The 14,590-nt window shown below is 35.4% G+C and overlaps 1 protein-coding gene across 1 annotated transcript in view; it reads left to right on the forward strand.

Moving 5' to 3' along the window:
- Window positions 1-14,590, forward strand: part of RIT2 (Ras like without CAAX 2) — a 513,738-nt gene that overhangs the window by 269,723 nt on the left and 229,425 nt on the right. Inside the window, 1 exon segment of the mRNA XM_069077860.1 lies at window positions 10,616-10,807. Coding sequence (XP_068933961.1) covers window positions 10,616-10,807 — 192 coding nt within the window.

Raw genomic sequence — 14,590 nt, forward strand, 5'->3', positions numbered from 1 at the left:
TCCCTTAGGCCCTTGTCATTCTTCATTTTCTTAGTGAAGGGAAATGATAGCAAGGTAGCCATGAACTCTGCATACACCTAAAGACATATGTCATCTATAATATTGGCTATACTTGGCAGGAATAAAAGAACGCTGTTCTAAAATACTTTGATCAGAAACTCACCCTATGATTAAGGTTTAAAATGGAAATTGTTGCATGTAAATGAATGCTGATGGATTATAGTACATTGGATGTTTAACTCAAAGAAGACAAGACTTAGACAAGACAGTACAGTGAAATAAGCAAAACCAGGAGAGCAATTTTCATGTAAACCACAATAAAAACAAAACAGCATTGAAAGAATTCAGAATTCTGATCAATAAAGTGACCAATTATGACTTAAGAAGTTTATTGATAAATATGCTTAACATATCTTGGTATAAAAGAAGATGGACTAGAGATGTAGAAAGAAATTGAAAAAGAAAAAATCTGATGTGGTCAATGTGTTGATTTGACTTGATGACATTTTTAAAAAGAGTTTTGGATTTGTGGGTAGAGTTTGTTGGCAGTAATAGGGATACAAAGAAAAATATCAGAAGAAAAAAGTACCAGAAAAAAAACTTTTTTAATTCACTAAAACAAACAAAAAGAAGTCCAGAATAGAACATAAGTAGATAAAATAATTTTATCATAGCTGTGTTCAATTTGATATACACTTTTATAAACCTGAATGTAATAGAAGTTATTATTCCATAGTGCTTTTTCAAGTTCTTCATTTTACTATATACTGCTAAGTTGTTTAATTATTGTTAATCTCATAAAAAAAGGAAACTTCAAAATTAAGATAAGGTTAGTTTTCCTGTAAACGAGATAGAAAGATAAAAAGGATGAGCGTTTATTATAGGACAGAGGAATATCTAAGTATCATATCCTGAAAGTTGTTTAATGGATGGATATAAGGGCTTTAGGTAACAAGTAAATGAAGTAGAGTAGAAGAGGAGAATGAAGATAGTGGAATTGATGGTTAAGGAAAGAATAGATCAGGATAGTAGACAAAAGTTATCTTTGTAAATAGTACAGTCTTTGAGAATGATGGCAGAATTCAGAACAAAAAGAAAGACTAAACTGGATTAATTAAATAATTTCAGAAACTTGGAAGAATGACCTTAGTAGTCAAAGGATAAGGGCAATGATAAAGAAATTTTACAAACCTAGATTTTAAAGACCTATAAAAAAAGAATGTTTACTGAGAATGGAAATAGAAAAATGGTCTGGAAGTAGCAGCTATAAATCAAAGACATTGCCCACCTCTCTTGAGGCCCTACAATTGAGCTACAATGGTACTGGGATTGACATTTTGTTGAAATAGTTTCAAAGAGGAGTGTTTTTTGTTTTTTTTTAGTGGAGAGATTGGTATAAATTGAAGGGAGGTGGTTGAAGAAACATTGCCTGAAAAGTGGGAGTGCAGCATTATCATATGTATAATATTGTTGGGTGTAGAGTTAGCCTTTAGCCTTAAATACAGCTCTTCAGAGGACTGCTGCTGTGAATAGCTCTAAGGTTTTGTTTTGGTTTTTTTTGCTTTTTGGAGGACAATTGGGGCTAAGTGACTTGCCCAAGGTCACATGGCTCATTAAGTGTTAAGTGTCTAAGGCTGTATTTGAACTCAGGTCCTCTTGACTCCACGACCAGTGCTCTATTCACTGCACCACCTAGCTTCCCCGAACTCTAAGGTTCTGATCACAGAGTATGGTGAACTCTCTATTTTTTCAGCAATAAACTAAAGCAAAACATTCACAGAAACCAAAGTATGTCATTCACAATGTCATAACATAACAACTTATCACTAAAGTGGCCACATATTCTTAAAAGATATCATTTAGTAAGTCCTTAACTCAATCATCCTTAAGGAGCAATTGTCCTTAAGGATACAAAGTACAAAGTTCTCCCATCCCTAGGTCACAGTAAATCATGATCTTGTCAGTCAGCACTAAATACCCAAGGAAAGGTCCTTTCATCTTATCTTGAGGCTAGCTCCCAAATGCCATGGTTCCTCTCCCATGATTGTAGCTCTTGTCTGAATTTACCTATCACCTGGACTCACAGGTAGGCATCTCCCAAATCCTGTTCCAGCTCCTGTTCCAGTTTGAAGTTTACTGTGACCAGTTTACCTAAGGCCCTTTGAAGTCTCTGTTCCTGGGAAGGGAAAACTTAACAGAGGTACAACAATATCTACACACATCAAGCTTAGCAGAATTACAAAAACATTCACACACATTGCCAGCACTATCATCTCAATTCCCTTTCTGCCTGTGAAATCAAAGTGAACAGACAGGGTGAATCTGTCTGACAAAGTAACACAATTCAAAAGATAGAATGCTTCTATCTGACAAAGTAACACAAACAACAGAAAGGAGGCTTCTGTCTGACAAAGTATCAAAAACACAAATCAACACAGAACAGACAGAGTGCCATAGACCACAAGTGTCCTCCTCAGTTCTGCTCAATGCCAGCTGTGCTCCATCTTTTAAATATCATCAGTTCCTCCCTGTTCTGCCCACCTCTTTTCCCTGTTCTGGTCTTTGACAAGTCCCTCCCACTCTGGACTTTACAGGTTCTGTTTCTAACAACGACTTGATAGAATCACAGGCAAGGCTCAAAGATACTTGAACTGAAACAAGGTGCTAAATACTTGAAAAACTGAAACAAGGAGCTATATACTCCTTTGCTTGCCATTACAACATGACAAACATATTAATCAAATCACCCACAATGCACAGTGCACTTTGCAAAATGCATGTACAAAGAGATCTTTGATACAGACTCTTGTTCACAAGAAACCTACATGAATGTAAGTTCCTGGAGTGTAGGAATCAAGATTTATGTAATCATTATCTCTATAAGATCATACTCTACATACACTGCTCTTAACATAGATGGCACCCCCTAAATATTTCTTGAATGAATGATTAAATTAATATATTGGAAGAGAATATTATAATATTGGAACAGAACCTTAAATTAGGTGACTGTTGGCCGGGCATTGCTTAAAGATACAGTCCTTTATTAGAATGATGATAAAGGAAAGGAAGGATGATATGAAAGACATTTGAAAGGGGAAAAATCAACAATGAAAAACAACCTGACCAGACTTTCAAAGCATCAGAAACAAAACTGCATGATTGACAACTAATTTGCATTATGTTCTCATCCTATGATCTAGTCTGGACTTTGACTACTTTGCTATATGACCTTGGGGAAATTATATAACCTGTTCTGAATCATTGTTCCATTATTTAAACTGTTTAAGGTCATTGCAAGCTCTAAAATTCTGTCTGCCCTGGATAAAATGCCTTGACTTCTACAAAACAATAGAACTAGGCTTTTACATGTGCACACTGAGAAAGCAAAAGCTAAATTTATGTTCCCATTCAAGCCATGGTGATGTGCATTGCTTTGTTTGCTCAGTGAGACTCTTTATTATGTAACCTAGAATATACTTTTCCTTTATCTATTCATTCATTTTAGCATTCAATGACATGTTCTAAATCAATTAGCAGACATTTCATTGTATGGCATTTTTTCTTCTCATTTTTAATTGGTTTCTTACATTATCACATTGGTAAGTACTAATATGCAGTGGATAGAATTCTTTTATAACACATTTTATTGGTTCTTTGCAAAGAAACCTCCCCTTGATTTTTAACCACTCAAAGGCAGGTCCCCTTATAAATGTACTTTAGGAAAAGCTAGAGTTTGCTGTGATTAGGAAAATTGGTGCATTTGCATTTCTAAAGGTATACATAATGCTTTATAAACTGAAATGGGGCATAACTGAATATAGAATTATGAATATGTAAATATAGGATGATATATTCAAGCACAGCAGGGTTTGTACCCTTCTACTTTCCCTCATTTGTAAAATTAGGGTATTGGACTAGTTGGCCTTTTAAACTCTCCACTTCTGTTATTATTCTAGGAAAAGCCAGAAAAATCTATAGGCAGCAAACTAATTCATATATCTTCAGGGATTCTTGAAAGATGACCTCAATACCTTGTTTCCAAGCAGTCACCTCAAAGCAATCCTCTCAACATGCCCATTGACTGTTGCCTAAATTTCCAGTTACAATTTTATCCATTTCCAATGTAAATCTTCCCTCCCAGGAAAATAATACTCAATCCAATTCAATTCCATAAGCATCTAAAAATTACTATTTGTAAGTCATGTAAGCTATGAGAATATGAAGGAGAGGGAAAAGACATAACCTACTCTCAAGTGCCTTACAAATTTTAATGTGGCCAGACACAGCATACATAAGTAAATGTAAGAAAAATGAGGACAAAGAGACCAGTAAAATTTGGGGGTATCAGGGTTAATACTGATGGGTTAATACCTGACCTGAGACTTGGAAAAAGATAAGGATTCAGAGTAGTGGTGATAAGATGGTATTCTATTTCAGTAATAGAAGACAGTCATTAGTGATGCTCCTATTCTCCAAACTCCATTTGTGACCTGGTTGTCCAAGCTTCTTCCTTGGGAACATGAACTTCTTATTGGTGAAAAGTCACCATATCTATCCCAGACACAGACATAGATATACCACACTAGTCCCTGGAAATCATCATCCTAGTCAATTCCTTGAGTATCCTTCTCCCTCTTCTCTTCATTTGTTACACTGACTCCAAAAATAGTACACACTTCAATATTACCAAAGCACCCTCTTGTATGTGATGTTGTCCCCTATTAGAATGCAAATTTCTTGAGGGCAGGGGCTATATTACTTGCATTTATTGATATTCTCAATATATTTTTCTTTCATTTTTGGGTGTAGGAAATGTACTGTTGTGTACAGGGAGTAATTAGAAGGACATTTTGTTTGAAAAATTTAAAAAAAATATGAAGGGGAATAGGAAGAAAAGTAGGGAAAATATGTTTGAGGAAGATCTTGAATGTCAAGTTAGTGGTATTGGATATCAGGTTTTTGGCAAAGAGGAGGAGCTGAAAGGTTTTTTTTGAGAAAAGTGATTTGATCATATCTGTAGCTTGGGAAGGTTATTTTGGTAGCTGCCTACAAAATGCATTAAAAAGGAGAGAAAGTAGAAGAACAATTAGGAGACTATAATGATAACCTATTTGAGAGGTCACAAGGAAATCTAGTAGGATGATATCTACAAACAGAGAGGAAGGACTAGATGAAAGAGCTGTGGAAATAGAATCAAAAACATTCAGCACCTGATTGGACATGAGTTGAGGAAAAAAAAAATATATATATATGTATGTATACACACACATATATGTATACACACACATATATGCACATATATGTGTGTATATAGAGACAGACTCTAAATTTAAGTACAAGGGGAAGTTGAAGGAATTGTTACACCTATGAGACATGATATTGCATTTCTTACAGGCATTTTGTGATACCACAGGCAATGGATGAAAATGTGATTAGGATTCAGAAAAGACATTTAGACCAGCTGTCTAGAATTAGGAGTCATCTCCGTAAACATGACCATCTAACTCATGGAAGTAGATGAGAAAACTAAGATAAGTATTGTATAAGATAACCAGGGAAAGGACTGAGTATAAAAGCTTTGGGGTATGCCCATACTTCTTGGGAGGAAGATAGATCATAAATTTTGTGCCAGAAGTGACCTTAGATGCTAATGGTGAATGGAATACCTACAAGTGACAGCAGCAAGGAAGGATTATATTGATTCCTCATGAATGAGGGCATCAGAGAGCATTAGAGTGGAGAGAGTCAACACTGAAGAAATGGTAAAAAGTGTGCTGTCTTCCAGAGAAATCCAGGTTACCATCAGCACAAGAAAATGTAAAGACTTTAAAAAAATTGAAAATTGAAGGACATTTCTTAGAAGTTAAGCAAGGGTATGAGATGAAAAATGAAAAGGAAGGGTGGAAGAGGAATGGGATTAGAGACCTGGAAAGGAGCAAGAGTATGAGAAGAGAATTTTTAAACTATGAGATATTGCCTCTAAAAAAATCCCAAAACCTTAATTTAAGAGAGAAGTAGGTAGCCATAAATGTTGATTGTCTAGGGTCTTTACCTTCCTGGGTTCTCTGATGAAGGAAGGCACCACTCATATATCATTTCCTTTCCAACAATTAAAATGAAAAGGTAACTTGGGTGTCATGATATCATGGAATGCAGAGCAGGTGTGTGCTCCCTTGAACTGGAAGGAACATGTGCATTATCACTCAAGATCAGTATCATCTCATGATAGTGAGGGTGGTACTAGGTACTACTACACTTTCTGACCCCCAACAAGCTATATGCTTGACAGTTTTGTCCTTTTTTCCATGCTTTCTTCTCTTGCTAACCTTAATCTCAGTGAGTGATTATCCACTCCCATGCCTAATTTAATAATTCATTAATAGTTCTCTACACTCTAAAGTTCTCCTCATGATGACTTTTTTGGCATAAAAGTGAGACCTAGGTTCATTGAAGACTACACAAGTGAGAAGTATTCTACCAGAAACTCTTCACCTGGAAAAGCCCAGTGTCATGGCAGAGTGAAGTATTGTTTCTCTCTCATATTTCCACCTCCTAGAGAGGAGATCCATCACACAAATGTTGGCTAACTCATAGAGTTAATTTTTGGCTGAAATGAACTAACGAAACCATCTATTAAAACATGGAGAGATTGTGATATTTATCAGTGGACAAAATACTCAAGAATGATATGAATGCTCCTGAAATTATTGAAGTACAGATTGCTTTATAATTTCCAAAATGTCTTCCTTATGGTATCCCCATGAAGTTGGTAGTATAATTAGTTTTATCCCTGTTTTCAGAGTATGAAAAAAACGCTTAGAGAATTTTTAAAATTCTCATAGTACCAGGGTGAATCCATCCCAATTTCTCACCTCTTTTCTATGCTCTGATGACAAAGAGGATAACTTTATGACATTTACAGTATTACCTCAAAACATTTCAAAGTTCAACACAAGGAATGTCGCCACTTTCATTCATAACTATTGACACCTTGCTTTAAGGCTGAGTTGTTATGCTATGTTTTCCATGAAATTTTCTCTTGACTCTTTCTTTCCTCTGTATTGGGGAAAATAAACAAACAAATAAACTAACAAACAAAAACACCTTTCCTCTTTTTTTGATTTCACAATGGAGTTTAATCCCCTTAGGCTTGTCTTATAGTCTAATTTATATTATATTTATGTATCTATATACATCATCTCTACTGGATTGTAAGTACCTCAAAAACATAGTGTTCACATATGGGTGTCCCAAAATCTTGGTTCAGTTTTAGCTTTTAAACATTTTAAATTGCACTAAGGCTTTTGGACTGATATGTTTCTATTTTTTCCACTGTCTGACCCAAAATTTACATACAGGGGGTACATATGTGTCCCATCAATAAATTATGTTTCCACACTCAGGTTATCACTGCATTTGTTTTGCTTTGATTTTAAACATAGCAGATTGTAGAATTGATGACAAAATGGAAAGATCATAAATAATGAAAAAAATAAAGGGAGGAAAGAAACACAGCTGTAGAGATCAACAATTCTTTATCTGAATAATAAAAATAAATGCTATGAAAGCACAGAAAAGAGGCCTCCAAAACTGGAGCTTAAAAAAGCCTCCATATTGTTTATGGTGTTTTTACAGGGCATATTATAGGGCCAAGGTTAGGAAGGAGGAGCAGAAATTTTATTGACTTTTTGTTCCTCCTTCAGAAGGTTTTATACACAGTGGAGTTGCTTCTGCATTTTCTTATTGCTGCTATTATTTTAATCAATAAAGATTGGATGCATTTCTTCCTGTTTGAGGTTACAGTGGTAAGAGACATGTCAAAAAGCAATAGTAGTACTTTATAATAGTATACTTTATATTATATTAATAATAGTATCTTTAATAGCTCATGTCTCTGCTCTTTTAAGTCTACACAATAATCCTGTAAGGTGAGCTCATATTTATATAGTATATTAAATTTAGTAAAAAAATAAAATTAAAAGAGCCTTTCCTTACAATAATCCAATGAGGTAGATAGCCTTTCAGAATTGTAAGGAATCTACAGTCTTAGAAATATGGGTATTCCTATCAAGGAAGTCTGTTTATCCTCTGAGATCTTTGTCCATGTCATCTCATAAATCCTTCATAGGTTGCCTACTCAATGTATTGGTGACCATCCTCTTAAGTTTTTTGTATGGATACTGATAAATCACATGTTGTTCTGTCATTATCCCTTATTTTTTGTAATGTGCTTAAAGCTTCTTTTTCTCCACTAAGCATTTTTCTGATGACATCTTTCTCACACTTTTTACTATATATTTCCTTATTGAAAATGTGTTGTAGCTTGCTAATGACTCCTATGTACATCTTCATTGCACTTTGTTAGAGGTCAACTTTTGTATACTCCATTTGAAGTGGCCTCACTACTTACACAATCTCAAAAAATTATTTTAAAACAAAAGCAAAAAGTGTGCGTGTGTTTGTGAGAGAGAGAGAGAGTGAAAGGCAGAGAGAGAGAGAGAGAGAGAGAGAGAGAGAGAGAGAGAGAGAGAGAAGAGCATACAAACCTAGTTTTCCTAAGTCCCAATATTGTATCTTTCCTTTCTATAATGTTACCACTGAGAGCTAGGGAAGTACCAAATTACAGCCAATTCAGAGAAGCCTGGATTTAATTTTTTAACAAAAAGGAAAACTATAATATGGTTACTACACTTTCATACTTTCTACTAATTCTATGTTTTAGTAATTAAAAAAGACATGATGTTTTCCCATTTTTCTTCAAAATTAACATGTTTTCTATTTTTTTCCTACACATCCTTCTTGAACCACATGGTAACTAACATATCAAAAGAAAGAGCTAAAATGAGAGATTGGGGTTTTGCTTGTCTTTAAATATATAAGAAACATTTATTTTTTGGTAGAATTTTACACAGTAAGTCTGTTTCATAGCAATTGCATTGCTTATGCTTAGCAAATGGAATCTAGTAATGTTTCTGAATTATTAACCAACAAGTTTCATTTATAGCAGGAAGCAATTGAGAAAGATATTAACATGCAGGATGCTTGGAATACAAAGAGTCCTTTTCTTTAATTCATGGATAAATGAAAGGGGAAATAACGTGTTGAACATTGAATTCTACCTTATAAAATGATTACAGTAGCATATATTATTCAAGCAATACATTGCCAAAGTTCTTGTTCAATCGTCTGTGCCCAGGCTTCACTCAATGCCTCTTTGAGGTTTTATTTATTCCATGAGCAATTGGAAACCGTGTGGTCAGAGGAAAGAGGGTATTCTGCATTGATTATTAGAGCATAATTTTGTTTAGTTGAGGAGATGCTTTCTAAATCTTTCTCAACAATATTCATAATGAGATATTATATATGAAATATTTATCACATATGTGATAAATGAAGTCATATTTGGACTTAATTTAATTCCATGATAATTTGTCACAGGACTCCATGGTGACAGAAGACATTCAACTTGATTTCCACTTTCCCATCAAAGCTAAAAAGTACTATAAAATATTATATCATGTTTTGAATTCTTTAAAGCACTTACATATTGGTTAGGTCATTTCATTCTCACGCCTAATGAGAGAAGGTAGAACAATCCATTTGGTCAGCTAAAAGAGAGATGACTCTGAACTGAGTTCAAATTCTTCTCATGTAATGCTATACAACTTCAGGAAAGTTACTCTGGGATAAATTTCATTTTCTGAAAAATGAAAGGGTTGAATTAGATGGCTTCTGAGTTCCATGGCAGTTCTACATCCATGTTCCTGTGATAAAAATAACAGATCTTTAAGGATATATTAGTACAGAACTAATGAGTACAAATATTGCTATAGGTGAAAAATCCAGAGAGACACAGTATTCCATAGGAAACAAGGAATTCTTGCCTGGAGATAGAGAAGTCTCTCTCTCTCTCTCTCTCTCTCTCTCTCTCTCTCTCTCTCTCTCTCACACACACACACTCACACACACACATACACACATACATACACAATGCTATTTAAAATTCTCCCTTCACACACCGCTGAAATGGAAAAAGGTGTATACTTGAAAAGAAATTATTTAGGTATTTAATAATAACATAATTTAATGGTAAAAATTCACCCAGATGTTTAATTTAACAAACATTTATTAAGCATCTACATGTGTAATTCTTCATACTAACCCTACCCTTACATTCTGTGGGGTCAGGGCAGGGGTAATACAAAATGGAATACAATGGGAAAAGTATAGGAATTGGAATGAATACCTGTCTTTGCACTTATCACCTGAGTGAGGTTAGACTAATGAGCAAACCTCTGAATCTCAGTTCTCTCATCTCTAAAATGATGGGGGGGGGGTTAGCAGATGTATTAGATGACACCAAAGTCTCCTCCCAATTCCAAAGTTATGCTTTATGTCCATAAATTGTTAATACTCAGTAAATATAAAATTATTTTGATAACCTGAAAATCCTAAAAGAAATAAAATCCTGAAAATCCTAAAATGAAACAAAACAAACCACATGCACTGCTTAGTCACTGCGCTTATAGAAGTTTGACCTCCTATTCTATTGATATTACATGTTTGCTCTTCTGTGCTAAATTATAAAATTATTCTTATCCTTCCTCTGCAGGCAGAATTCACAGCTATGCGGGACCAATACATGAGAGGTGGAGAGGGCTTCATTATATGCTACTCTGTCACTGACCGGCAGTCTTTCCAGGAAGCTGCTGGATTTAAAGAGCTCATTTATCAGGTCCGCCACACCTATGACATTCCTTTGGTGCTAGTGGGGAACAAAATTGATCTTGAGCAGGCCCGACAGGTAAGTGCCAATTGAATCTGCTAGTCTTCTTTTCTGTAGACTATTTCACAGGATGTCTGGCTACCATAACATCCAAGGTCAATTTCAAAACACTGTGTGTGTGTGTGTGTGTGTGTGTGTGTGTGTGTGTGTGTGTGCAATGGTAATGGAAATTTGAAGATCTTCCCTGCCCCTTAATCTGATGAATGTAATCACATGGCACTTGTGCTGGGAGGAGTTTGTTGAATAGGTGGAGAAGAGCCCAGAGGAAGCTGTGAGTCAGAGCAGTTAGTATGGTAGGAAAGAGGGAATTCAGGTATAGAGACAGCTAGACTTGTGAGTGTTTGTGGGAAGGCTTTGCAATGGTGTTGCTCTCTGCAGTATTATTGTGCATAGATTCCTTTGTTGCTATGATGAATTCTGTTTTCTGGTGTTGGGATTTGAATTTCTGGTGTTTGAATAAATGTTTTACTTCTGTTTACTATACAGGGAGTCTTATATTTTGTGATTCAGAATTATGCTGACATATTCATAGTGCTGTTAATATCGCATTGACACTACAGTATGTAAAAGGTATAAATCTATGAATAAAGTATCCTCTTAAACTCTTCTGTTGGCAGCCACCTTAGAACTATACCATGATGCCTAGCCATAATGAAATATGATCAATTTTGTCTACTCTCAATTCTTCCACAGAAATCAGTCACCAAAGGTGGACAAGTCACTAGGCATCAGGTGGAGTCAGATAGACTCATGGTAGAGACTTCTCTGAATAGCTAACTTTAGCCAGTTCAGCCACTAAATGTAGTCAGTATAGATTTTATAATCATATGTCATTCTGGAAGAAGGTTTTGGAGACTGAGATGAGATATTCATTAGCTTTTGCTAAATAAAGAAACTAATGTAAGGAGCTTGGATCAGTGGCCAAAGGGACCTTGATGTAGCCCCATATATATGAGTTCACCTTATATAGTCAGTCAATAGACATTTTTGAAGCACCTGCTAAAATGTCAATAGACATCTTATATGCCAGACATGGTGTTAAGCATAAAGGATACAAATTAAAACAAAGTAAGTCTTTCCCTTAAAGAGCTTACAGTCTGAAAATGGAAGACACCCTGAGAAATAAAGTTGTAAGGGAGTTGAGAAAAGGGGAGAAAAACTCTGCTGAGCCCCCTTTTGAAATAGAGGCCCTGTAATCCAAAGCCCTGCCCTACAGTTACAGGCTTTATTCAGAAGGGCAGAGTATCCAGATGAAATGTACTAGCCGATGAAGCATAATGAAGTTTCCCAATGATGAGGTTTCTAAGGAATCTGGAGTTTAGAGAGTTCCAGAGGTCTGATGTGTCTGAGAAGCTACATGTTAAGTAATGATTTGTTTATTTTCCCCCCTTATCCCTTTTTTCTTATGTAGTGTGGGTAATTTTGTGTGTCACTTTGGAGGGGGGGTCTTAGACAATACTCATCATGGTCTCCTCCCGCCCTCCTTGGGTCCTTGGGATTTAATAGGCCGCACACTATATTAGGAATTAACTTGTTCCTTTTTTAAGCCTTCAGGAAATATGATGCCATCTCTAGTCCATGTGCTCTCCTCCTCTGTTGCTTTATGAAACTTAGAGTAAACAATGAGTTATGGGTACAATCAAAATAGGTGAGAGCCTACAATTAGGAAAAGTTGTAACATTTAGTCAGAAGTTGAGTGACCTTCCCCAATTAGAATTTCTTTGTATCACTAAATATTCCCTGACCTCTTGAAGTTTGAAGCAAAAAAAATGAGAGTAGGAAGTGCTAGAATAAATAATCAAGGAGATAATATGGTATAGCTTCTGTTAATGAATGGGCAGCAAGAGGGAAAATTGGGAAAATATTTTTTTTGTAGTAAATTTTCTTAGTTACTGAAAAGGTGGACACAATGGTTAATTTCAGTTTGAATCTTCTGATCTGAAATCCTTCAGGGACTCTTTTCTCCTGTTACCCCTTTTCCCCAATTTCTTCCTGTCTCACCTCATGAGATCTCTCATTCATCTTAGTCTGTGTCACCGGCTATGTCTTTTCAAGAACTCCAGTGTATGACTACATTTCTCCTTTTGACTGAAAACTGGAACAAAAGTTCCAAATTGTTCTCCCTCTGAACTATAAATCCTTAGGTACAAGTGAATCCTCAAGGTCTTATTATATTTATATCAGTTCAAAAAATCCTTATTTTCTTTTCATATTGATTTTCAATTGAACAGGGTTCCAAACCTATAACTTTTTGTGGCTATAATTAATTACCCTTCCAAAAAATAAAGAAAAGAGGCACAAACATTGCTAAATATCAGGGATTATGCTGAAGTTATTTTGTAGCAGGATGAATCTGGTAATATAGATGATGCCCTCCTCTATACATTTGAATTTTCATATACTAATTAACTTCCCATAAGGTAGAAAAGTATACACATTGGAATACTCAGATATTTCTTTGATATTTGTGCACACACATATACACACATGAATATATACATATACTTACAATATACATATCTATGTATATACACATATGTGTATACATATATGGGTACATATACACACATACAGAGAGGCATATAATATATACATATGCATGTGTGTGTGTAGATTGTTATAGTATTCAAAGGGTAGCCTGCCTAGGAGCTCCAGTTTCAGAGCAAATTCTTTTTTTGTTTTGTTTTGTTTTTGTTTTTTGCCTTTTGGAGGGCAATTGGGGTTAAGTGACTTGCCCATGGTCACACAGCTACTTTTAGTGTGTGTGTGTGTGTGTGTGTGTGTGTGAGTGTGTGTGTGTGTGTGTGTTTTTAGTGTCTGAGGGAGGATCTGAACCCAGGTCCTCCTGACTCAAGGGCCGGTGCTCTATTCACTGCACCACCTAGCCGCCCCACAAATTCTTTAAAGATATGAATTTGTAATGTACTCAGGACTATTTTCTTTTAAATATCTTCTGTGTTTAGTATGCTATATTCTTTCTAATTTGTTAATTTTTTTATAGTAGTAATAGTGTGATATAGTTTCTAGGTTTCTGTGTTGAGTTTTAATTAGACTTTCCAATTCAGTGTAATTCATTAGAAAGTGATAAGTTCCTCTTTTATCTTATTCAGAACCTTAAAGAGAAGGTGGATGAACACATGTTTGGTATAATAAAAGACAGATTTTTTTATCAGATTTCTTCTAAGGAAACTCCACAAACTATGATTTTTCATTTCTGTCAGCTAGAAGGCAGCATTACTGGGCAATTGTTTCATCTCTCTGAGTTTCAGTTTTCTTACCTATGAAAGGACAGGATGAACAAGATTTTTTAAAAATATTTTATTTTTCTCCACTTCTATGTAAAAGCAATTTTAATATTAGCTTTGACTTTGACTCTGTTGCTTTCCACTTAGTTTGTGTTTTAATATTCACTGTCACCATAGTAATTTTCTCTGACCAAGTTATTTTTGTTATTGTTCTTTTGTCATTGTGTTTTCATCCTATTTCTTGACTTTTAGCTTTATGTTAAAGTTGTACTCTGTTTCTGGGGTGGATGGGCCACTGTCCCAAGCTTCAAGTATTTTGTTCAGCTCTTCTTAGAGCAAGTTTTGGGGGTTTGTAAGTTCTCAGTTCCTTCAAAGTCTCATTATCTAAAGAGAGGAAGGTTAACTACCCCCCTAGCCTGTGCTTAGGTCTGTGAACTACCACAAACACTTGTGGAACTGTGTCCAGAATTCCCTGCTCCCCTATGGCTGTTGTTCTGGTGTTCCTCTTCAACCTGAAACTGCATCCCAGGACTGAGAACTGGATCCCTGTATGAGT

This window comes from Petaurus breviceps, unplaced genomic scaffold (assembly GCF_028583685.1).
Source record: "Petaurus breviceps papuanus isolate PSGF00001 unplaced genomic scaffold, PetGlider_PUasm1.0 151, whole genome shotgun sequence".
Lineage (NCBI taxonomy): Eukaryota > Metazoa > Chordata > Mammalia > Diprotodontia > Petauridae > Petaurus > Petaurus breviceps.